The sequence below is a fragment of the Syzygium oleosum genome, unplaced genomic scaffold (assembly GCF_021117445.2).
Source record: "Syzygium oleosum isolate NSW1041296 unplaced genomic scaffold, Sole_v2.1 Sole_v2.13, whole genome shotgun sequence".
Taxonomy (NCBI): Eukaryota; Viridiplantae; Streptophyta; class Magnoliopsida; order Myrtales; family Myrtaceae; genus Syzygium; species Syzygium oleosum.
In genome coordinates, this window is record NW_026607497.1 from 550,133 (window position 1) to 575,946 (window position 25,814).

At 40.8% G+C, this 25,814-nt stretch overlaps 2 protein-coding genes and 2 pseudogenes across 4 annotated transcripts; 1 reads left to right on the forward strand and 3 right to left on the reverse strand.

The window, feature by feature from the left end:
- Positions 1-2,499: 2,499 nt before the first annotated feature.
- On the forward strand, positions 2,500-3,738 carry LOC115681171 (probable glutathione S-transferase; annotated as a pseudogene).
- Positions 3,739-4,578: 840 nt separating this feature from the next.
- LOC115681268 (glutathione S-transferase U25-like) lies at positions 4,579-5,584 on the reverse strand (annotated as a pseudogene).
- Positions 5,585-9,849: 4,265 nt separating this feature from the next.
- Positions 9,850-10,912, reverse strand: LOC115681267 (glutathione S-transferase U19-like). The gene is made up of 2 exons (XM_030605153.2): positions 10,441-10,912; positions 9,850-10,361 (listed from the first exon to the last, which is right to left on the reverse strand). Exons 1-2 carry the CDS (start codon positions 10,753-10,755, stop codon positions 10,017-10,019), a joined length of 660 nt encoding a protein of 219 aa, XP_030461013.1. The 5' UTR covers positions 10,756-10,912; the 3' UTR covers positions 9,850-10,016.
- A 2,134-nt stretch (positions 10,913-13,046) lies between these two features.
- LOC115681262 (ubiquitin carboxyl-terminal hydrolase 25) lies at positions 13,047-21,006 on the reverse strand. Of its 3 annotated transcripts, none has more exons than XR_008817745.1 (10): positions 20,573-21,006; positions 19,875-20,349; positions 19,721-19,796; positions 19,525-19,617; positions 18,090-18,176; positions 17,165-18,006; positions 16,552-16,683; positions 14,456-14,743; positions 13,714-13,855; positions 13,047-13,361 (listed from the first exon to the last, which is right to left on the reverse strand). XR_008817745.1 is itself a non-coding variant. In XM_030605141.2 (8 exons), the coding sequence occupies exons 1-8, from the start codon at positions 20,760-20,762 to the stop codon at positions 14,632-14,634; spliced, it is 2,007 nt and encodes a 668-aa protein (XP_030461001.1). In that variant the 5' UTR covers positions 20,763-21,006; the 3' UTR covers positions 14,101-14,631. The 3 variants fall into 3 exon arrangements, 1 of the variants encoding a protein (XP_030461001.1); XR_004005772.2 differs by having other exon boundaries at positions 13,047-13,437; XM_030605141.2 differs by lacking the exons at positions 13,047-13,361; positions 13,714-13,855 and having other exon boundaries at positions 14,101-14,743.
- Positions 21,007-25,814: the final 4,808 nt, after the last annotated feature.

Consider the following 25,814-nt stretch of genomic DNA (forward strand, 5'->3'; position numbering starts at 1 on the left):
ATGCTTTGAGCATTACCGAAGATGATCCTAGTTCTGTAAAAGAGGCGAGATCTATGGATGATGCGAATCGGTGGGATCTCGCAATGATAGATGAGATGCAATCGCTTGATAAAAATGAAACATGGAGCTTGTGTAAATTGCCTAAGGATAGAAAGGCAATTGGGTGTAAATGGGTGTTCAAGCGAAAGCTGAAACCGGATGGAACTGTAGAGAAGTACAAGGCTAGGCTTGTAGCCAAGGGGTACTCTCAGATTGAGGGAGTTGACTATGACGAGATTTTCTCTCCCGTGGCGAAGTTGACCTCGATACGATTTGTTCTGTCTATAGCAGCTGCATATGATCTTGAGGTAGAACAGATGGATGTAAAGACGGCATTCCTTCATGGGGACTTGGAGGAGGAGATATATATGAGGCAACCAGAAGGCTTTGAAGTAAGAGGAAAGAATAATTTGGTGTGCAAATTGAAAAAGTCTTTATATGGGCTGAAGCAGTCACCAAAGATGTGGTACCAGAAGTTTGACACGTACATGCTCCAGCTTAATTATGTGCATTCAAATTCTGACCATTGCGTTTATGTGAAGAGAACGGGCGATCAGTTTGTCATTCTCACGCTATATGTGGATGATATGTTATTGATCGGGGAATAGTGTGAAGATGGTGAATTCCGTGAAGAGTTTGTTGGCCAAAAAGTTTGAAATGAAAGACTTGGGGCTTGCAAATTTTATTTTGGGCATGCAGATTAGGAGGGACCGTGAGAAACGGAAACTATGGCTAGGACAGGAGAAATACATAAAAGAAATATTGAAGAAATTCAATATGATAGACTGCAAGCCTGTTGGTACCCCTATACCTTTAGGGACCAAGCTATCTGCGGAACAATGTCCAAAAATGGATGAAGAAGCTGAAGAGATGGCCCAAGTTCCATACGCGAGTGCAGTGGGTAGCTTGATGTATGCTATGGTGTGCACGCTTCCGGATATAGCCCAAGTAGTGGGAGTCTTGAGTCGATACATGTCTAACCGAGGTAGAGAACACTGGAATGCGATCAAAAGAGTTTTCAGGTATCTTCGTGGAACTTTGAATTTTTCTTTATGTTTTGAAGGTACAGTGAATAGAAACATGCTTGATATCGTAGGCCATGTAGATGCTGATTGGGGTGGAGATATTGATAGTAAACGGTCCACTAGCGGATATGTTTTCACATTGTTTGGTGCTGCGTTGAGTTGGATGAGCAGGAGGCAAAGCGTGGTAGCGCTTTCTTCTACGGAGGCTGAGTATATGGCTCTTACTCATGCTGGAAAAGAGGCCGTATGGTTACGGCGGTTGTGCTTGGAGCTCGGTTTTGAGCAAGGTGCCATAGAGGTGAGATGTGATAATCAAGGGGCTATTTATTTAGCTAAGAATCCAGCATTTCACTCACGCACAAAGCACATTGATATACAATATCATTTCATCCGAGAAAAGGTAGAGAAGAAAGAGGTTCAGCTTGTAAAGGTCAACACGGTAGAAAATAGTTCTGACTTCCTTACTAAAGCCGTCATAGGTGCGAAGTTTGAATGGTGCTCTACTGCGATTGGATTGAAGAAGAATGATATTGGAAAGGCTCTCATTTGCGCGAAGTATCCACCAAGTGGGAGAATGTTGGAGTTGGCGAATAATTCGGGGACCCTTGTTTCTCACACCGAATACGCCCACGTGAGCTTAGGGAAACTGAAGTGTTATCCGACGACATGTGACCCCTGCGTGCGGAATGCGGGGGTTCGGGGGCAGCTCCCCCGAAACCTCAACGGGTTTGGGCTGGCCTGTATGGTGCGAGATTAAGAGATTTCATATAGGTTTAGGTTTTGGGCCCGTTTGGGGCACATATATATTTTGCTCGTTTTTCTGATCATTGTAGCGAGTTGAGTGCTGTAAACCGGAAATATAATGAAATCTCTTTGCAGGACGTAGCCCTATTCGAGGGTAACCTGGGTAAATTCGTGCATCGTCTATTTTCTCTGATTTCTGCGTGATCGTTCTGTTTCGGTTCTCGATACGTCCCTTCAGGGCCGGCCACATTTTAATGGAAAAATTTTAAGCATCCTCAAAATGAGGACCGTTTACGGTCAAAAAGCCTATTGTACAGGATGAATATTGAATAGAAGTGCAAATTCTCCGTCACTACCATCGTAAATATCCAGAACGCAAAATCTTGTCCAATCTGACTCAACTTCTATTTTCCAGATTAACGGTTCCTTCACCAACAAGAACACCAGATGTCCCCGTAGGCAGGTATCAACTGAATGTGACTTATCTGGTTGCCTGCACTAGCTGTCAAAAAAATGGTCTAGTATAGTAACACCCCTTAGTAATAACCCTTTGGTATCCACACGAATGGAAAGCCATTACCATCCGGTTTGGTATCCCTCTCATTTTCTACAAAATACTTCCTATCATTCAACGAAGATAAAACTAAAGTCTTGAAAATAAGCAGACGAACGCCGTGTCGTATATGCAGCCATGGCCGATAAACAATTACCCCAAGCGAAAGAGGGCACCAATACTTGGTTTGTTTAGAAATGTTTCTCAGCTGTCTTGTGTCGAGGGGTTGCTCAGAAGTCACTATTGTTGGCTCCTTCACACGTCTATGTTCTCTGCTTCGATTGTCAAGGCTTAAATGCACGACTTTGAAGGCCATTGCCGATGAAGTGACCCTGCCGGACTCCTGGGCGAGCATGTTCGGTATGAGGTGCCAAGTAGCGCTGGCCGAGAAAGGGGTCGAGTACGAGTCCAAGGAAGAGGACTTTTGGAACAAGAGAGAACTCCTCCTTCAGATGAACCCAGTCCACAACGGCAAGCCTGTTTGAGAGTCCCTCATCATTGTGGAGTACATCGATGAGTCCTGGAGCCAGCAGGTCCATCTCTTGCCGTCCGATCCTTACGAGCAAGCCCGAGCCAGATTCTGGGCTGATTACATCGACAATAAGGTATCAGTTCCTCTGTTTTATCGCTGTGTACATTTTTTAGTGATTCTTCGATCTGTGGACATTTACGTGCTTTCTGATTGAGTAATCAATATTAGCGATTTAGATCTCGTGCAGAATGCGAAAAAATATCATCTGATCTCACTGCACATGGCTCGGTGCTTAAATCTTCATCAGCCATTCACCGTCATTTAGTCTTTGTATGGCTTTTCATTTAATATGTAGGGAAATTACATATATGAAGGGTCAGCAAAATGGCTCTCTACATTGACCAGAAATGGTGGGACAGCCGAATTCTTGTAATTAATTCCACACATGATGGATATTGATGATGTTGCATGAATATGTAAGCAGGAAGTGCTAATACTAATAGTCAGCTTGTGATGATTCTGATGATTCTTCCCGCTCTGGCGCCGTGAGGAAATAAATTATAATTATCTACAATTTTGCAGTTCTATGATCTCGGGAAGAAGGTGTGGGTGACAAAAGGGGAAGAACAGGAGGCTGCAAAGAAGGAATTCATTTAAAGCCTGAAACTAATAGAAAGTGAGCTCGGAGACGAGCCTTTCTTCAGGGGCAAGAAGTTCGGCTTCTTGGACATCTCGTTCATCGGCTTCTACCGCTGGTTCTACTCCTACGAAACGTTTGGGAACTTCAGCATCAAAGCAGCGTATCAAGAGGTGCATGGAGAAGGAGTGTGTCCAAATCTCTCCCCGACCCTTGTAAGGTGGATGGCGTGGTCTTGGAGCTGAACGAGGCGATGGGCGTAGAGTAGAGGACTTTGCTTCCGCTTTCGCTAGACCCTGTTTTCTTCTCTTCATATTGGACTGCCAGGTGAATCTGTCGCCCAGAAGTAAGGCATACTAGTTCATGTCCTGCTGAGGTAGTTATTTTAGTGGAAGGGAAGGTTCTGGTCAAGGTCATGGGTACATTACAGGTTTGCCAGCAACAACTTCCGTCTCAATTCGGCCTTCTTCTGTTTCTCAAGCCTCTCTGGATCCCGAGGCCTCCGAGTTTATAATCATATGCTCTCGGAGTTTGTCTTCAACTGGTTCATTACACAAAGTTTTAACTCTGCGTTGTTGGGGAGTCGTAATTAGATGGCCAAGTAACAAACCGCCCATTGACGAGTGTTTCGGTGACGATCCTCGAAGAAGAAAGAATTTCTTCAAGTTTCAATGCATATTCCTCGTCATCTTAATCATCATCATCATCATCATCATCATCATCATGTAGACCTCCTCCAGTGTTGGCTTTGCTTTAAATTTCCTCATAGAGGACGTCCATGTGATAGAGTCCAACTGACGTTCATTGTATGTGTCTCAAATATGTCGTGGGTGTCCTGTGCACGCGCGGCGCAAGAGAGAAATAAGGAAGCATGGCATATTTTTAGCAATCCATGCGGAGGCGGCTTAGTAAGCCAAGTGAAATTCATTCGATGAGTGAACGCTCAACGCGTGCTAAATAGATTTGTTGTCTTCTAGAGGATTTGTTATTGAAAATATTTTGAAAGAGGAGATAGTCTCTCGTGAGACTACTACATGTAATTGACAACGGAATTGATCGATTTTCCTTGCTTACTTGACGTGCATGGTGCAAATAACGCAAAACATAATTAAACGGAATTCGTGAGATGATGTGTATTAGTTATATAGCTGATCCAGCAACACTAAAGTACAAAGAGGAAATCATAGTAAGTACAGAAGAGCTAGCCTCATCCAAAGAGAGGGGTCATTGAACGAAAGAGTGATGAAATGAGCAACGATCAGACTCAGAGACTTGTTTGTCATGGCGCCTAAAGCTTTTTCTTGACCGCCAAGAAGAAGTCATAGAGCTGTACTGGTCGGGCAACGACTTGGCCACGCTCTCCCTCTGCATGCAACGCTCGGCCCATGCCACCAACTTGGGGCACCCCTCCACGATGCTAAAGTTGGCCAATGTCTCCAAACCATAGACCCAGCTATTGAACGGTATCAGCGACACATCCACATAGCCAAACCTCTCGCCGCCAAAGTAAGCCTTGTCCCCGAGCTCTCCCTCCAACACCTTCAAGCACTCAACATACTCCTTCTTCGCCGCCTCCTAGGCCTCCCCTGTTGACAGCCACACCATTCGCGCCCCCAGAAATATCTGCACCTTCATTTGGTGTCTTGATGTTAAGCGCACTTCATAAGGAAATGTCGGAAAGATTTAAAGCCTTGCTAAAAATCTTACCTTTTTCTCCACGTAGTCGGCCCAGAACCTGGCATGGGCACGCTCGTAAGGATCCGATGGCAGGAGAGGAGACTCGCAACCCCAGGTCTCGTCGATGTACTGGATTATGATGAGGGACTCGCAAACGGGCTTGCCCTCGTGGATGAGGACAGGGATTTGATTGTGTACTGGGTTCATCTTCAAGAGCAGGGGGCTCTTGTTGCTCAGATCCTCCTCCCTCAGATCGAACTCCACGCCCTTCTCTCTCAGGGCAATCCTGGCCCTCATCCCGAACAGGCTTGGCCAAAAGTCCAACAATATCACTTCCTCTGCCATTGAGAAATGTCGCTACAAGCTGAAGTTTGGTAATTTGAACAGAACTGAAGAATGCTTTCCGTGGTGAAATCAAGCTAAACGCAGGGTGCCACTTATGTATAGGGAAAGGAGAAAATATTTAGTAGTATCAGCGTGCCACATCAATCGCTGACGTGGCGCGCATTTGCCTAATTGGATCCATTTAGAGGCTGACACGTGACGAATGTTTAATAATGAAATAAACACATCTGAAAATTGGACTGCTGTCCATAAATGCTTATAGCAGCTTTTTGCAGCAAACAATTTGAACTCCCCGCCGAGAAGGGAGAGAGAGTTTCTCCTTCTTCCTTCCAATGCTTTTCTTTTCGGAGGAGAGAGAGTTTGTCCTTCATCCTTCCAAGAGTAGCTCATGCGTCTCTGTTTTCGCTTAGAATCGGACTCCTTCGTCTTCGCTCGACCACAGCCTCAAAGACTTCCATTTTCGCGAGTGCCGCCGCTCGAAGATCTCCACTTTCGCAAGGACCGCCGGTCGACTGTCACTTCGAAGACCTCCATTTTCGCGAGGACGGCCGCTTTCACTTTCTTTCTGGTTGCTTTTTTTTTTTTAATCATTTTTATCCTCAGCACAAGATTTTCTCATTAACGTCCTCCAGTCTTTAGTGGCGGACGCAGAGCAACAACCCTCGTCGTAGAGATTTATGCATGTGGACTTTCTCAGAGATTCTTTCTTTCCTAGTTATTTTGCAATGTGATGCCATGAACTGTTTGTTGTAATCTTCTGATAGATATTAGTGAGGTTTCTAAATTATCCGTGTTGGATCAGTGGTTAAGGAGTGGGCTTGTATGTGTGGAAGCTATAGCACGGTCTGTGTTCTCCGCATGTTCAAATAATTCAATGTTCAAGCGTTCATGGGTTTGGGTTTGTGCACATCGATGCCTTTCTCTTAGTCTGTTTCACTACTTGGAGCATCCAACGTTTCAGTTTTGGATTAAGCATCACGTCTTATTCATAAGCCAGCACTTGTTAGCACAGATTAGCTCAAATTTATGTGAGTAAATGATATATCATTAACATTGATCACAGGGAAGATGGAGTTTTTGTCTGTCTTAGCAGCCAATAATAGCTATTCTTTGTAACGTGAGTGCTGCATTTCCATGTAGCTGTTTGTTGATAAAATTTCTGTCCTTTAAATTTTGGGTTATTTCTGTTTGCAGATGCAAGCAAGAGTTATTCAAGAAGTTATGATCATATATTAATAACCATTGACTCAATTTCATCCCTGATCACGCCAATTATTGGCAGCAGTGGTTCGCAGGGTACACACTCTTGAATGTATGCGCAGTTTCCATGTCTTCTAAAGCACTGGACTGATATGTTTTATGTATATTATGCCTCGACTTGCAATGTAAGATGTCAAGGGATGAACAAAGAAATCTTCTCCAAACAAAAACAGATCCTTGAAAATCTGATGCATCAATTGCTTCCACGTTCAACTTGCTTGCTAAAGGAAGACTAAACAAGCAAATTGTTTTTGGGGTCAATCCTGCACAAAAGAGTATTAGAATTACTTCGTGTCTTTCTAATGCTTATATGCATTTTTAGAATGGAATACCGCATATAAATAAGCTAAAAGAATTGATGGAATCATTCTATCACATTAAATAAGCAGTTCGATTGGTGGAGTGTCCTTTGCAATTACATACAAATGTCAATCTTCACAATGCTCCTTTACTTTTGTTTGCTTTTTGTCCTTTTTCGCACTCCAAATCTCTTACAAATTGCATAGCATTGTATGCATTATAAGTTTCATCTTCATTAACAAATATCATGCCAATTCTAAATTCAAATTCTCCATCAATATTACATACGATGATATCTTTTGAAACCTTTAGAATTTTAAGAAAAGAATCTAATCGTTAATATAAAGCAAATACAAATTTAATTCTAAAAGGATAAGGTCATAGCCATTTCTCCTTAGAACAAGGCGTTGTTGGAAGTGAATCTCAAACACGAGTTTTGCGATCCACCCGTATTGGGTTTCTCACGGTTACACAGAGAGGCATTCAATCCTCGTTTGGCCTCGAGGATTCCATTCCGACCAAAGCATCTAACACAATGCCTCGACTTTCAAGCAAATCGTGAACCATTCATCTCCATATTATTGCCCACAGTGTTATCATTAACTAAGCAAGACTCAAATTGACTAAGCAAACACAAACCGGAAAGAAAAAGGGAACTTTAGAATAGCTCTGCAACCGCCGCACTCATAAACAGAGTAATCGGCGAGCTCCAGCAATAGATTCTCGCACTTGGCACACCGAACCAGCTGAACTTTCTCCGCGTTCTCCATTCAAAGACAAACCTCTGAGAACCAGAGCGACAAGTCTAAGCAAAAAAATAAAAAGCTTCTTTTATTATATGTGAAAAAATCAGGGGGACAGAAGGTCATTGGGTTGGATTCCTAAGGCCTCCCTCTCAGTGCTCTCTAATGTGAGCTTATTATATGGGAGAAAATACAAAGCTTCTCCTCTAGATTTTCACCTTAAATACTTCCGGCGGTCTTCAGAGCGGCGATCAAGCGGCGGTCTTCGTGAAAGCGGCCGTCCTCGCGAAAATGGAGGTCTTCGAAGTGACAGTCGACCAGCGGTCTCTGCGAAAGTGGAGATCTTTGAGCGGCGGTACTCGCGAAAATGGAAGTCTTCGAGGCTGCGGTCGAGCGAAGACGAAGGAGTCTGATTCTAAGCGAAAACAGAGACGCATGAGCTACTCTTGGAAGGATGAAGGACAAATTCTCTCTCCTCCGAAAAGAAAAGCATTGGAAGGAAGAAGGAGAAACTCTCTCCCCCTTCTCGGCGGGGGCGTTCAAATGTTTCGGTGCAAAAAGCTGCTATAAGCATTTATGGACAGCAGTCCAATTTTCAGATGTGTTTATTTCATTATTGAACATTCGCCACGTGTCAGCTTCTAAATAGATCCAACTAGGTAAATGCGTGCCACGTCAGTGATACTGCTGAATATTTTCTCGCAGGGAAAGAGAACGTTGATGATGAGACTTTTTGTTCGTTGCACTGTGCTGTGGGAGAGGCGGCTCAATGTCGTCATTTTTTGCGTCACTCTCAGGTCCAAGTCTAGTCTCCATGCCCGGGCTGATTAGGTCTTGACTTAGGTGTCCCACGAATGACAAATATATTTCATTTTCCATTTCTCATTGTTTATGTACCTAGACACAATCAGCTCGTCCTTGACTTTTTTTGTGGCTGACATTTTCCAAATTTTTGGAAACGTATAAGCCTCGGAACATATTATCCACAAGGATGAACTCGACTCTATCCCCATATAAACTCTTAAAACTGTCTTTAACATCCATATGTCGATTCTGGCGATACATTTCCCATTGATATCTTCAGCAGTAAACAGTAAGTTTGCAGAGAAAATTGCAGAGGACTGTGCAATTAGGTGCTTAGGAACTGAATGGCATCCCCTTTCAGTTATTTAACTCAAGACTTGTTCCAGAGTCCTGCAAAACTAGTTCCTTTTCGAAAACCTTTCAGTGGCAAGAAGCCGTCATCGATTCACTAAATGCCCCTTTTTCCAAGCAATGTGCTGTTTTCATTGAAAATGTAAACCGGAAGGAAAAGTTCTTCAAAGATACCTAAGAAACACCACAGGAAAACAAAAATGCTAACTAGAGAACAGGGGATTTACAAATTATTCATTCTTATAAGAAAAGTCACTCGATTGACCAATTAAATCGGAAACAAAGTCTTGCGAAGTGTCTGTCATAGAAAAACAGCAATAGTACCAAATAATTTCAAGAAAAATACCTGCAAACAAGAAACAGTCTCCCCCAAATCGCTTGGTAGTGCATCGAGAAACACTTTCACGATGCCTAGGTAAATCTGTTGTCCAACTGACATATAGCAGTTACAAGATTTTGCCAGCAACAGTCATCCATCCCAAACAATTATACTGGTACAACACACCTGCTCGAGCACGTAGCACCTCAAATGCATTTTCATCATCATTTAGACCTCCTCCAGTGTTCGCTTCACTTTAAATTTCCTCATAGAAATTCATTGTATGTTTCTTAAATATATCGTGTGTGTCTATGCTCGCACGTGTGAGAGAGAAATAAAGAATCACGGCATACTTTTAGCCAGCCATGGGAGGCGGCTTAGTAACTTGAGTGAAATTCATTCGTCGAGTGAATGCTCAACGTATGCTAAATAGATTTGTTTTCTTTGAGAGGATTTGTCATCAAAAACATTTTGAAAGAGGAGAAATTCTCTCGCGACACTACGTGTAATTGACGACCGAATTGATCGATTTCCAATGTTCATTTGACGTACACAGCGCAAATAACGCAAAACATAATACTAAACGGAATTCATGAGATGGTGTATATATTATATAGCTGATCCAAAAACACTGTGAAGTACAAAGAGGAAATCATAGAAGTACAAAAGACCCAACCTCTTTCATAGGAGAGGGGTTATTGAACGAAAGAGTAATGAAACGAGCAATAATCAGACTTAGAGAGTTGTTTATTGTGCCTGAAGCTTCTTCCTGAGCTCCAAGAGGAATTCATAGAGCTTGTACTGGTCGGGCAACGACTTGGCCACGCTCTCCCTCTGCATGCAACGCTTGGCCCATGGCACCAACTTGGGACACTCCTCCTTGATGCTAAAGTTGGCCAATGTCTCCAAACCATAGAACCAGCTATAGAACGGTATTAGCAACACATCCACATACCCGAACCTCTCACCGCCAAAGTAAGCCTTGTCCCCGAGCTCTCCCTCCAACACCTTCAAGCACTCGATGAACTTCTTCTTCCCCGCCTCCTGGGCCTCCCCTGTCGACAGCCACACAATTCGCAGCTCCGGATAGAACTGCACCATCATTTCGTGTCTTGATGTTAAGCGCACTTAATAAGGAAATGTTCGAAAGATTAAGGCATTGCTATCTTACCTTATTGTCCACGTAGTCGGCCCAGAACTTGGCACAGGCATGCTCGTAAGGATCAGAAGGCAGGAGAGGAGACTCGCGACCCCAGGTCATGTCGATGTACTGGACGATAATGAGGGACTCGCAAATGGGCTTGTCGCCATGGATGAGGATGGGGATTTTCTTGTGGACCGGGTTCATCTTCAAGAGCAGGGGGCTCTTGTTGCTCAGATCCTCCTCCCTCCATTCGAACTCCACGCCCTTCTCTCTCAGGGCAATCCTGGCCCTCATCCCGAACAGGCTCGACCAAAAGTCCAACAATATCACTTCCTCCGCCATTGAATTGTCAGTACAAGCTGAGGCTTTTGTAATTTGAACAGAACTGAAGAATGCTTTTCGTGGTGAAATCAAGCTAAACACAGGGTGCCGCTTATATAGAGGGAGAGAGAACTCTGATGATGAGACTCTCTGTTCGCGTCACTGTGTGGTCCAAGGCGGCTTGATATTGTCATTGCGAGAGGAGGCTTAATATTGTCATTGCTCGCATCACTGCGACAGGCGGCTCAATAATGTCATTGCGAGAGGCGGCTTAATATTGTCATTGCTCGCGTCACTGTGTGGTCCAAGGCGGCTGAATAGTGTCATTGCGAGAGGCGGCTCAATATTGTCATTGCGAGCGTCACTGTGTGGTCCAAGTCTAGTCTCTGGTCTCCATGCCCGAGCTGGTTAGAACATGGCTTAGGAGTCACATGGACGAGAAATATATATTGTGATAGATGGGCCTAACAAGTACAAGCCCATGTCTCCTTTAAGCCGAACTCAACCCATCTTCTTTCTTTCCTCCTCTAGATGATTCACGCGAGCAACGTACAAAACAAGGAAATGAAAATAGAAGGAGCACGTCCGTGAAGAGAGGAAAAGGGGAAAAGAGAGAGAAAATTTTCTATGTCCCAACAAAGTCGAATTAACTCCAAAGACAGGTAAGTATTCAAGCCTATTATTCGTCTAATTGGAGTAATTTTTGAAGTTATGTCGTAAATCCAAAGTTATATCAATTTTAAACTGTGAGGTTCAATTGAGGAAGTGTCGAGCTGTGGATATGTATGGAAATGATAGTTGAGGACATCGTGAAGTTGTAGGTTTAATGAAAATCGATTCTGAAGTACAATTTGATCGGAACGAATTTCTAAAATTTCGCATGCGAGTTACACGTAACGAACAATACATGTAACGGGCAAAGATGAATGTACGTTATAAATGGGTTCCTTTGTTAGTGCGTAGAATTCATTTTATCGACGATTAAGCGTAATTTTGTCGAGTTGTTCGTTAGAGTAGGGTATTACTCGGTTTTTGATTTTTTTTTTTTTATTAATTGATAGGATTATGAGTGCGTCAACTTGAGTAATCATCGTAAGTTGGTTTTCAACTTTCCCAGGTGAGTGGTACTATCTTTTTATGAATTTACAAACTTCTATCTTGAAAGTGGTAGAGAGTAAATATAGTATGAGTTACGAAAGAGCATAATTTTTGCATAAATTGTATTGAAATTTTATTACTTTTTTAGTCGGTTGAAAAGGCATTGGAAAGCCTTATGTGAAATAGTTTGAAATGATCATTTGTGAATTTTTTGATTAAATGTTTTGTGAAGGGAATTGCCCAAAGCTATATGCATTGATTTGTTAAATGTTATACGAAATGCATTCTATTTGATAAATGTAATTGTGAAAGGTTATATGATTCGGTTTGCAAGTAAGTTATGGATTTGTTTTGTGGGTATTGGAGAATGATATTGGGGATTATGCTCACGTCACTATGATTAGAACCCACTGAGGGAGTAAGTGTGCATACTACTATCAAGACGTCCTTCTGGACTAAACCAGATATAGGTGAAAACCTAGCCAATGGGGTAAACATGGTCGTCTTTGTCGATGGAATGGACCATCGACATTGATTTGATTGAGATTAATCAATGGAATAAACCATTGATAATTGATATTGTTGATTGATATTATATGTAAAAAGTTTTGACGAAAAGATATCATTCACTTTTGATATTTTACGTACATTATATTCAAGGTATAGAATTGGTGAGTTGTGATATCGGTTATAAAAATGTACAGTGAATGCTCAATTTGCTTAAAAGAAATGTATTACTCATTGAATTATTGCTCATTCAATTCATCTTACTTGCTTTTCAGATTCTTCAGCGAGTCATAAGTAGGATTGCTTTTCAGATTCTTCAGCGAGTCATAAGTAGGACGAGAGCATTATCGTTATTAGGAAAGACATTTTGATAGTGAGAATTTTTTTGTATGAGTTGTATATCACTATGTTGAACTTTTAAAATAGCTTTTTGTTCGAGTTGTATATATCTTTTTGATAGATTATGGAAACTTTAATCCTATAACCAGATGACTTTTTATTATACATACATATATATATGAATGTATATGTTTCCATATTATATATATATGAATGTATATGTTTCGATATCAGGTTGAATTATGGTTACCTTTGAAGCTCGCCGTGTCATTCTCATAGAGTTGGGGGTGTGACATATATTACATATATAATTATTATTAGTTCGCCTGGTAAATGCTTCGTTCCTTTTGGTGCTTCCAGTTCTAAACTGACTGAAGATAACTTCTGATTAAAGTTGGAACATGTACTTGCTCACCATATGTTCAGGTTGAACAAAATGAACTTCACAACTTCACTGGAAAGTTAAGATTACAACAACCGATGAATTAAAACGCAGAAGCTGTCGAGAATAATGAAGTGGTGGGTGGGACTTAGGGTCCTTCCTTGCCAAATCAGGGAACGTATAATCCGGTCGGCAATTTCCCTTCTGGTATGTTTCTTATTCTTACTTTCTACTTTCATATCAGTTCCTGATCCTTCCGGAAGAGAAACGCTTCATCACTTCATCCGGAAATGCATTGTATCTACATAACAACCATTGTTCTTGCATCGGAATTGACTCGACTTCTTTGCATTGGAGAGTTGTTGATTTCTTTGTAGCTGACATTTTCCAAAATTATGGACACAATATAAGTCTCAGAACACATTATCATCCCACGCACACAATCATGAACTCGACATGATAGTCGGAAACTCTATCCCCATATATAACTCTTTTAACCCTCTTTAACATCCGTACGTCAATTCTGATGATAAATTTCCATTGAATATCTTCAGCAGTAAGCAGTAAGTTTGCTTAACATGCTCAAGAAAAATACCTATAAACAGGAAACAGTCTCCCCAAAAACTCTACTGCAAAAAAGAAAACTGCAGTACCTTGAAAGTGGGACCGTTTGCTTGTCCATCTAATGCTATCCGTGGGGGATACCTCCAAATCGCTCGGTAGTCAATCGAGAAACACTTTCACAATGCCAGGGTAAATCTGTTGTCCTACCGACATATAGCAGTTACAGGGCACCTATTTAACAAAATCAAAATATAGAGATAAACATAAAGCAGCTTTAATAACTAATCACAGGGTTTTGCCAGCAATAGTTATCCATCCCAAACAATAATACTGGTACAACGCTCGCAGACGCACCTGCGCGAGCACATAGAACCTCAAATGCAACATCTTAGTATAACTGCACTGTAACAAAAAGAAACTACTTCCACAAGAGGGGAGAGTCGACCAACAATTTACTCAAAATGGGAAGGTCAGCAGAACAATAACCTCAAGGTAGGGGCCGGCCACATTTTAATGGAAAAATTGATAAGCATCCACAAAATGAGAACTGTTTACGGTCAAAAAGCCTATTGTACAGGATGAATAGAATTGCAACTTCTCTCTCACTAGCATCGCAAATATCCAGAAAGCAAAATTTCGTCCAATCCGACACGGCGTCTATTTTCCAGATTAACTGTTCCTTCACCAACAAGAACAACAGATGTCACCATAGGCAGGTATCAATTGAATGTGACTTATCTGGTTGCCTGCACTAGCTATCAAAAAATGGTCTAGTATAGTGACACCCCTTAGTTATAACCCGTAGTATCCACAGGAATGGGAACACATTACCATCCGGTTTATAGAGGAGGCCCACTGGCAGAAAACTGTGAGGCCATCGCTTCCCATGAACATAACAGTACCAACTACACCAATTGTATCAGGTCTTAAAAGCTCTCAGTTCGTGCATAATCCTGTGGACATAAAACTGCCTCCTCATGTCATATAACGCATGGATCCAGGCATGGCTATGATCCTTTTTCCTGGCTAAATGATCGGAGACGTCCAATTAATTTCTCTTTCAATGATTCTGGAATTTGTGAGTTAAAGGTTGGTTTGGCATCCGCAATCAACAGCTTCCTGTGTGACAATGATCTATGTTAGAAAATTCAACAAAAAAATTTAAAAATATCAGGTGGAAAAGGCACAGTAAAACCGTATAAACAACCGATGGATAATGCTTTAATACCCCTTTCACATGCAAACTGGAATAGCACATGATATTGACGAACGAGGAATTAAACAAACAGAAATCCACATGTAAAACGAATAATTAAATGGGGCATAAACAATATTAGAAAGTCCAACTCAAATAAACCATTAGGTGGGAGACTACAAGCATAAAAGGCACAAAAAAAAATCCCTGTAAAGAAGCAATGTGGAGCACTTTCACGATCAAAATTTTTTTTATTATAGGTGAAAGAAATATTACTAAAAGGCACTAAGGGCGTGCAAACCCATATGCAAATCTAAAACAGATTAAAGGAATTCCATTTTGGTTCTTGGTGATTCTTTTATTAGTTTATTTATTTTCTTTGAGGGCGAGGGGAACTTAAATATATTAAAAAGTTGACTCCATAGCCATAGGAAGTAGGAAATTGCAAAAATATATCAAACTCCACTTAAAGAGAAAGAATTAAAAAAGAGCTATCAATGAATCACCGAAAGGCCCATATTTTTCGACAAAATACAACCCAACAAATGAATGGTCTCTCTTCTGCGACAATTAATACTAAATTCCGCTTGCACATGGAAGTGCCTTAATAATTAGTTCTGCACCCTATTAATATATTAGCAGTAAGAAAGCCAGATAAGTCACAAATTGATGCACACTAAGGCCCAAAATCTAATAACTCAGTTTTGTTTTTCAAATTAACTTCATTAATATAAAGTGATCCAGTCAATAAGTTAGCAAGTCGATATGTGTCGTAGTATTTTCATCATCATCAAATTTGGGTGGTGGAATAGGATTCTTCTTCTAGTCGAATTAGTAGTTTTATCGATTAGGTTTAAGTATCATTAAGATTTACATTATTCCTATATTAAGTAAGATATTGTGCTTCCTATATAGATGTTTCCACTACATAAATTACGTTTCTTGCTTATTTTCTATTTCATTTAGTAGTACACTATACTAGGAAGAGTCTGTAAGTATCATTGCAATTCTGTTTTCTCTACCAAGTTTGACTTATTGAATTTAGGAACTCTTTTATTTTCAAATTGTGTGATGCAATTCTCCTACTAAGTGTATGCATTAGGAACCCTACTTGTGATGCCTACAGAAATTTAATTGTTTTGAGTTATCTATCCTATATTTCTCCTCAAGTTTTCAATCAAATTGGGCTCACTACTAAGGGACCCGTCATGCTCAAGTCAGAATGTCAGTGTCTCATAATGTAGATTTGAGTTTTCACATGTCATTTGGGAATAAAATTCCATTTACATCAAATTGGGTGCTGGGCTGACAGAAATTCAGCATAAGTGATATGCTTTTTGGACAATAAAATCTTCAATCACTCTCTCCAATGGCATGGACAAAATAGTGTCTCTCTCCATGTGGAAAAAGGATAATGACCCGCAGAATCATGCATCAAATGGGAAACATTCACCCAATCAATATCCATTAGAGCAAAACATAACCTTCAATATCAAAGTTTCAATGATATTGATGACAGTTTAACCGACACTCGTCAAATGTGTTGTGACGTGTGAAACTTCAGTGCCTTCTATTGGAAGTATCCCCCACGCAAGAAAAGAAAATGATCGCGGAAGTTGATTATCCTATTTCCAAAAGATGTACAATGTAACTCCAAAGAAGTTCTACACCCATGCATTCCATGGAGAAAAGTAAAACTGCTCACGTACGGAAGAAGAGAAAGAGAACTCACCTCAAATGGTCAAAATTTAGTGAACTCTCGTCTGCTTTGCTCGCGCACATTTTCTTCTTCGTGCGCATGACAGCGTAAACGTCATCCGCCCAGCCACATGATCGCAATACAGAGGAAGCTTCATTCTTGAGTCTGAATTTACAAGAAAAATAAATAAAAGATTAGCAGAAGCCAAATTCGATAGCAGAGTCTACCACCAAATAGAAGACATTATCTAAAGAGAACTGTTTTGCAAGACAATAATTTAGTAAATGTAAACAAACATAGATACAAGTTTTGGCCCCAAAACACTGACGGAAAAGCCCATCGACAGAGTTGTGAGAGAAAGAGTAATGACAATGTGTCAACCTTCAACAAAAGTAAACCTTGGGGGCCTGAAAGAGTTGTATATAAAGGTAAATCCTCATGATCCTTAATCTATCACACACATGGAAACATAAAGGAACATCACAAATAATGCAAGAGACCAGATTCACAACAAACAATAGCATGTTTTATACATAAGCATCGGGAGAAAAAAAACTGAAATTAGCTAACTTGACCCATCATTAATTATGATTGCACAAAAGTAATCATAAATGACTAAAACTGACTCGAATAGATTCGAACATACATTTCTTTCAGCTCTTCAACTTTGGCCTGCGATTGAGCATCCTGTGCCAGCAATATGCAGGAGTCATCCTGCAGCTTCCTCTTGGACTTCGCTACATCAGAGAGGTGATTAGAACTACCATTTTGCAATTCATGCTGGTTAGACCCTCCCCCTTTTCCTAAGACGTGCGTTGTACCATCCCTCTCATGGAGATGTGATTTAACTGAACAGGGGCCAGCAGTACCAACGGTGGTACCATTTCCATTGTGGGAAGAATGAACTTGACCCTTGTCACCATTAAGATCGCTGACTTTCAAATTGTTGTGATTTGAATGCGCAATTACTTGGGTCCTCCCATTGGAGGTGTTCTTATTCTCTTTGTCAATATCATTCCTGTTTATTGAAGTTGAAAGATCTCTGTCACTCTTGTTAACAGGAGCTGGCCCTTTTATATCCCCGTTATTTTCCCCCAATTGATTCTTAAGTGCGTGCACCTTTCCATTGCTAACTGCAGGAACTCTTTTGGAACCAATATTTCCAGCAATGCTGAACTTCATCCGCGGACAGGAAGATACTTTATCACCATTGGATGAGGCAGAAACATCCTTCCATGAAGAATTTTCAGTGAATGGTTTTAATTGTGCCGGTTTTGATGGAAGAGCAGAAGACTGCTTCTTAGATGCTTTGGTGCCATTCAAATCACGAGATTTTACTCCATTGGCAGCAGGAGCTGCATTGGCAGATGTTGACCTTTGTTTGGTGCGAGAGAAAAACAGGATATAGACCTTTTCTGATAAGACCTCATCCAAAGTGGCCAGAGAAACACTTGCATCGTCACAGCAATACCACCGGCCCACTGCGTCCTGTTTCCATATAGCCGATAGTGAATGATCGAAAATTTACAAATAATAGTCTTAAAAGGACAAAAAGGATTAATGAGGCAGACCTTTATATAAGCATAATAGTGTCCTGAGTCTGGTGAGCAGCCTGCATGCACAATAGTACCAAAAAGATTATACTCCGGTGACGAATCCTGCACAAAATCCCAGTCATCACGTGTCGAAAGGCAAGTTATTGAAGAAGATAAAATGCGCACAAAAGAGTAATGACACCAGAGAAGAAAGCAAACGAGGCTATTCCAGAGCACAATTTACAAGTAACAACCAGGAGAAAGTCATATGCTGATACTTCTCAAATGAAACCACCACAATCAGGAAGCAGCACCCATGCAAACCTTGAGAATTCTCATTTCTCATGAATCGGATATATTGTTTGGTTCTTTCTTACAAGTAAAGAGAAACTACCATAGAGCACCAAGGGGATGCGAACCCACATACAGAAAGAACTTGAACCAAAAAGAGCTCAGTTACTGGGACCGACATTTACAACATCAATCATAACATTTACATCCACATGTAAGTCTACACTATAAGATAAGTGTAAGACTTTCAGCCAATCCACAATACTCACAAAAACAGTTCTCTCCTCTCTTTCAAAGGCTCACTCGTTCGCTCTTTCCAATCAACCAAAAAACAGAGAGACATTGAATCCCATAATTCTTGTCTAGATCCTCCTATAGACCAAGTTAGCCCCACGCAAGTATAAGAAGCCACCCATAAGGCCATAACATTCTTGCCAAGAAATCATGTATTGACCAACACGTCCCCCATTCTTGCAAATTACCTGGGGCGAGAATAAGTTCCCTAATTGCTTCCCTAGCAAAAACAGAGACTCTAGTAGGTGCTCATGAATCACGTAAATCATTTGATATAGAGACAGCATTAACCCATACACGCTATTTTTTTCCGAGCAATCCACATGTTATGTCATAGTGATTTTGTCCATCCCATCATTGGTCCTCCAACAGATATCTTAACCCTTATCAGGATACATAAGGTAGCATTTTCTCGATCTTGACAGGAGAAACAACTTAACTAGAGAGTACCTCTGACACTAAACAAGAATATCCTTATCTTCCCATCTATTCCTCGAAATCTTTTTAAGTTGATTAAATTAAAATATCTGGTTACATGGAAGCAAATAGAATGCCAAAAAGTTAATCGCGTTTACCTAAAGATCTTCTTCTTTTTTGTTAAACATACAGGATGCACCTGAAACAATGCCTATGACATAGATATCTATCTGTGCCTGAACTGTGGAGATTAAATTCCACACGATTTCTATTGCTAAAGCTGTAGCCAAGAAAACAATCCGTTAGTCAACTTCAATTTCTTTTACTCTATCAGTGGCTCCGGTGATGCAAGATAAATACTACAGATCACAGAAACAGATAAAAGAAAGGAAAGCACAAAAACCAGATCAGAAAAGAAATACTCCCAAAGATAACTACAGGAGACCCCGAGAGGGCAATGTGGAAATACCTGGCTTTCTTTGCACATGAAGCTTGAAAGCACCAAAACTTCTTCAAACGAAATAGCCTTATCGATCTTCCCACCATATATACCTTCGAACCTCTTTGCAAATCAAATAGACGACGACGACTACGTAAGCCACCACACAACTTCATTGACGACACAATTAACAACAGTAAACATGCACAGTTAAGCAACGACATACCTTAAACTGGATTACAAGAACATTAGGTGCTTGAAAGACCGACATTTGCTTCCTAGCCACAACCAATTTCTTGCAACTGAACAAGCACGAGTATCTGATTTAGAATACAGAAGTGGAGTTCATCGAGGTAAAATTCAAACTTCAACTCACTTACTTCTCACACTTGTACTTATTGTTGCCATCCAAAACTTCTGGCTGGAAAAATTTGTGCAACGCTTCCTTAAGTGAACTACTTTGCAAGACATCTAGACTAATATCCATAATATCATCAACCTTGTTGGATTCCGCTCCGCAAGACAAACACTTGACCTGACTCTGCAGCGCGCCGCCAAAAATCTCCTTAACAACGGAATCACCACAGTTGGGTGCCTCGGCGCCGTTGCGCTGCTGCTGCCGCAGCTTCTTGAGGCGGAGACAGGTGTTGTGGCAAGCATCGATCACGTAACGGAGGAACTCGTGCGCGTCCTCCTGGCGACCACACCGGAAGTGCTCGGCGTACAGGCGCAAGCAGCCCTGGATCTTCGCCGGCGCATCTTGGGGTTGATCTAATCTCAGAGATCGCGCTATCCGCTTCTCTAGTAAACAGAAAGGACAATCTCGCTTCCGCTCCACATCCGCACCCGAATCGCCTGCAAAAGAAGGAAAAAAAATTACCGAAATTCCCCCCGAAATCAAAACTTTCTCCGTCCCTTAGGGCAAAAGACGAAAACGACCCAAAAAAAGAGCGACGAAATTCCAATCCCTAACGCCACGAACGCCAGAGTTCGTCAAATCAGCTAAAAGAACAGAGCCGACGGGAACGAGACGGCGCGAGCGAGCGAGAGGAAGGGAGGAGGGGGAAGGGGAGCGTACATAGGGAGGAGTGGAGGTTCTTGAGGCAGAAATTGGCGAGGGGAGGGGTGTAAGTGAGGCACTGGAGGACGCTGTTGAGGTAGCAGGAGTTGCCGAGGTTCCTGAGGCCGAGAGGGGGACCGGTCTTGCGCTTGAGGCTCAGCAGGCTCGGTTGCCAGCTCATCTGCAACCGGTGGTGGTGCAAGGCCATCAACGACCTTCTCCGTCTGCCTCCTCCGCCCTCGCACGCGCATTGCACGGCGGCGCCCCGCGCAGGCCGCTCGCTCTAATCGCCGATCGCGGCCGCGATCGCGCTCGCATCGCTCCCGTCGGCCCTCGTCGCCGTCCTCGTCGCCGTCGCCGTCGAGACAGACAGCGCTCTTTCTCAAAGCCTTTGGAAAGAGAGACGAAACAGTGGGTCTTTCCTTCGCCTCGCCTCCAGGCTTTAGGGGGGTTGGGGGCTAAAAAATTATCCCACGCGGTCGTGACTAGGATTACCGTCCACCTCTATTATTTATTTATATATATATAACGAAAAATTGGCTTCGCTTTTTCTTTTTTCCCTCTTCATTTTTGAGCTTCATAATCATAACTCCATTATCATCCTCCTCTATGAAGCCAAAAAATATATATATAGAAAAGGATTTACAGTACTTCGATTTTCAATGGCGAGATTTTCCGATGAATATGAAATATTTCTTCCTAAATAAGGTAATCGGCAATTTTTCCTCGACCGTCAGTTATTCCGATGAGAAAGTTAACGGATTTTTGAAAATGCTAGCTGGTTAATGGAACTCGAACAATCGAAACGTAACATTGGCTTAATAGTCCATTGCCAAAAAAAAATTAACTGCGCTCTCTATTTATCATGCGTATTTTAATGGGCCGAGTATGTTCTTTTATTACATTATAAACCGTTAAAAATATTATGCGTCTTTAATTAATTTACTTCCATATAATTTCACGGAATAAATAGAGCTTATTTAACGTCTTGTTTATTGTAACATGACTATGGCCGGAGTTTTTGAACATCTTATAGGATAAGATAATAACGATGTACTTCTATATCAATTTTGGATTTTTTTTCATACCTTGCAACAATATCCAGGCTTCTATAAATATCACGGAAAATGTTTTCGATAAAACAATAGATTTTTTGAATAATAGATAAAAGAGCAACTTTTCTTTTTTTTTTTGTCTTTTTCTTAATATCCCCTTCTTAATCAAATTATTTTTTTATTTTTTTTATTTTTTTTGCTTTTGTTGGCCTGAGTTTCACGGTTTGTTCGATTTTCTATGTGGACAATGATTAGGACCGGACCAAAAACTAAACACAGATTCACCAATGAGTCAAAAATGGCAAATTCGTTATATTTCTTTTTAACCGACCTCACGTAGCATCGATATCCAGAAAATTAATTGGATAAAGGATTTATATCATTGCCAGTTTTGTACGGGCCCCGACATGGATTGTGCTATATATTGAACTACCACAAAAGAATGTCAAAAAATGATAAGAGATTTACCTTCTATTTTTCGCGGATTTTTTTTTCTATTTTCTTGCAGTTTTCGATCAATCGGCGGAATCAGATTGCTCTGGGAATTGACCGACTTTTGTCAGCTGCCAAATGAGGAAAGAATTAGCGATTAAGGAAGAATCCGTACATTGACGCCCCCTTTTCCTTTTTGCCTTTTTTCTTTTTTTGGGTTTGGATAAGTATCGTATTACGAAAGTTCATCCAATTAGAATCTTCTCCATCATAAATTTGTCTTGTCCGTAGTTTTGATTGGAGATGTACATTTGCATAGGATAAGCTTGGTCAATGACGATACCGAATATGGTAAACCCAATCATGGCTCTGGCAATTACGGACCCCCGCTCAGGCCAAATTAGACCACGGAGCATCACGAGAATGGTGAAGCTTGTCTCGAGCATGGAAGCATCACTTGACTTCAATCAGATTTTGGAAATCGATGAATAAATGAAGAACTTTTGAGCGAGTGGTGGTGGTCTTTCTTTCACGCTGTCAACAGCGTTCTTGCGTAAAAATACTTTTCAATAGGCAGACACTATCAAGCATCGGTGGCACCATTTGATGTCCAAACATTTTTTTCATGATTAACAAAAATCTCAAATCCGTACCTGTGTGATACATTTACCATCCGTTAAAATTCTGTCAATAAGAATCGTTAAAAATCTGCCTACATGGATGCCGGAAAAAAAAACAGTGTTGACATGACGCTCACGTGACTTGAGTGAAATAAAAACGACGTTTTTGCTGAAAAAATCATCTAACGGAACCTTGACCGATGGTAAATATGTCACATAGGTACAAATTTGGATTTTTTTATGTCACAAGAAAAAATTTAGAGTAAACACGTCACGGTGAACATAACTTGGGGCTTTTTGTGGCTTTTTTTTTTTAATGAAGATTACATATTAATATACGAACAAGTACACGTAGGGTGGGACGACCACACTAGTAGGTGACGATCAGACCCTTCAAACCAGCCACAAAATTTTCTCGTCATTTTCCTTCCACAGCTCAAAATTTTGGGCCGGGCTAATGGGTCGGTCCTAAGCCTGATATGCGCTTGCGGAGCAGTCTCTTGGCCCAATGGGCTTGCTCGTAATTTTGGCCCGTTATTCAGCCGCATCATGCTCAAAAAATGTGAACAAAAAAAAATTTGAGAAAAATAATGAAAATGGTAAGCAGCCCGCCCCGAGAAAGTATCTCGACGGATACAATATCGATTAAAATCGAGGTGCATATACACAATTACACACACGCCATCATGTAAAATGAGATACACGGCGCGTGGAACATCACGTCATTACTGTCACGCGATTAAAAGAGTTTCCCGCACATGAAACACTTTCTCTTGCCTACTAGGCTGAGATCAAATTTCGACCTTAGAAATATTAAATCCAGCTTACATAATTTTTTTGGCCTCCGGTATGCACAAGACGGCTTAAATCGTTGGCAAAATTTGTTTCACACCAGATAAGCAATTATCATACTGCTCTATAAATTCATGTCGCAATACATAATGAAAATATCAAAAACATACATTACTTTTTATCAAATGACCACTTACATATCTCTACTTTTAAAAATACCAGATACATACTTAAGTTTCACTTTCGGAGACCACTTTTTATACCTTTACATCAATTATCCTTTTGATCCCATCCCAAAATTCTAAATTCTCTCGCCCACCCAAAACACTCAAAATCAATAGAAAAACAAAACCCACTACCCGATAGGCGTGGGCAGTGGCTTTGCGAGCCACCGTACAAGGGTTCATCTATCTCTCTTATTAAATTAGTGAAAGAGGGCTCGTCTGTAAATTCAATTCGAAAGAAAAGAATTATGTTTTCACATGTATTATCCAAGTAAGTCTCTTCTCCGGAGGGATGCACTTTGTTTTCCAACTTTCCTAGAAATTGGGAATGCAGGATTATGCATATCTTAATATCAACATTGCTTAATGATATCAATACGATCATAAGGAGAAGTTTTAAATTTGGAGTCCACTCGAAATTTACCGAAACATCCTTAAAATCTCTATATTCTAACAACAACAAAATCTAGATTGGTCATTTTCATGGGTTTGATTCGCTTTTTCAAGGGGCAGACACTTCAACTGTTCCGCAACATTCACCCTCTTGCATCATCCTGCCTCTTGTAATTGTAAACATTCACATCCTCAAAGGAATCGCCCACTTTCTGTTCACGCACGACCATCCGACTACACACGAGCGTAGCTCGTGTTTTAAAAGAAAATTACCAAATCAACTCTAAATCTATTGTATAATTTAGATTCAATCATAAACTCTCCAATTTTGTCAATGTAGACTTAAACTTTTTTTGCAAAATTCCAATGTAATCCTTTCGGTCAATTACCGCTAGAAATCGATAGCATGGCTTCCGGTCATTACCGGCTGTCCTACGTGTCATGCTGGCGTGGACAGCTTTACTTGAGATGACGTCCTATGTGGACCACGATGTCAATGATTTCTGACAGTAATTGATCGAAATGACTGCATTGGAATTTCGCGGAAAGGTTTAGGAGTACATTGACAAAATCGAAATATTTGGGACTGAATTGACATCTTTAAAATAGGTTTAGAACTGATTTGACACTTATTCCCACATGCTACAGTGTTGTACAAGGTATGGAGTGACATGTATATTAACACTTTATAAACCTGTGCATGCTTATTAGTAAACAGCCATCCTTTTGTTATTAGTGTACACATACATGTGTGTAGTTAGTGATCACCGCAATTTATTGATAATCTTTTTATTCGTTTTGACGGTGCAAACTACGACAATTCCTTTTTAGTTTGGGAAAATAACACAAATAGTCCCTGAATTTTGGCCTTAACGTGCAATATGGTCCATAAACTTTTAATTTAGACGATATGATCCATGAACTTTAACCCAATGTGTAATGTTATCCCTGAACTTTTAATTTGTTCAATACCGCCCCTAAACTTTTGGTACATGTTCAATTTAGTCCCTGAATTATATGAAAAAGTTTAATGTAGTCCTTCCATTAATTTAAGTCTAGGGACTACATTGAACATTTCCATATAGTTCAAGAATTATATTAAACATGTACAAAAAGTCCATGGACCACATTAAATATTAAGCTAAACTTCAGGGACCACATTAAATATTAAGCTAAACTTTAGGGACTACATTGAACAAATTATAAGTTCAACGACTATGTTAGAACTGTTTATGTCATCATCCGTTTTAGTTTCAATAATCAACCCTGACCAACACATTAAGGCTCAACACATTAAGGCTATGAGCCTATACACCTTGGTCGTACAAAGACTATATAACATGAATTATTGCCTTCGGTTGCATGGGCATATTACATTAATTATCATCCCTGCGTCAGCCAAGACGCTCCCATGCATTCTTATCCATATAAAATCAGTACGTACAAGACAATCTCTAAAACTAGGAGCTTCCCCTCTGTTCCTCTGATTTTAATTTTCCCTGGTCATCCTTCCATTCTTGAAAAGAAAACAAGGAACAATTAGACCAAAATTTTCGATTTTTTCTTTTTCGTTCGGAGACATGAATGATAATGAAGGAAGAAAACTGAGAAACACACAAAGGACGTGTGGTGGAGAGCAGCCCAATCGCCTTTGTTTGGATTTGGCTTCCAATGCTCACCTCCGATTGCTCATCCACTGCGCCTCGTAACTCACCATCGCTTGCTCGTAAACTCGGAATTATAA

Bases quoted from the DNA above. Each gene is read 5' to 3' on its own strand.
- LOC115681262 (XM_030605141.2), bottom strand. From the start codon at position 20,762: ATGGCCTTGCACCACCACCGGTTGCAGATGAGCTGGCAACCGAGCCTG. The intron at 18,007-18,089 runs GTCTGCCTCATT...ATATGGAAACAG, and splicing joins ACTATTATGCTTATATAAAG to GACGCAGTGGGCCGGTGGTA. The intron at 14,744-16,551 runs GTGAGTTCTCTT...ATTGTCACACAG, and splicing joins CTAAATTTTGACCATTTGAG to GAAGCTGTTGATTGCGGATG.
- LOC115681267 (XM_030605153.2), bottom strand. From the start codon at position 10,755: ATGGCGGAGGAAGTGATATTGTTGGACTTTTGGTCGAGCCTGTTCGGG. The intron at 10,362-10,440 runs GTAAGATAGCAA...ATGATGGTGCAG, and splicing joins CCGACTACGTGGACAATAAG to TTCTATCCGGAGCTGCGAAT.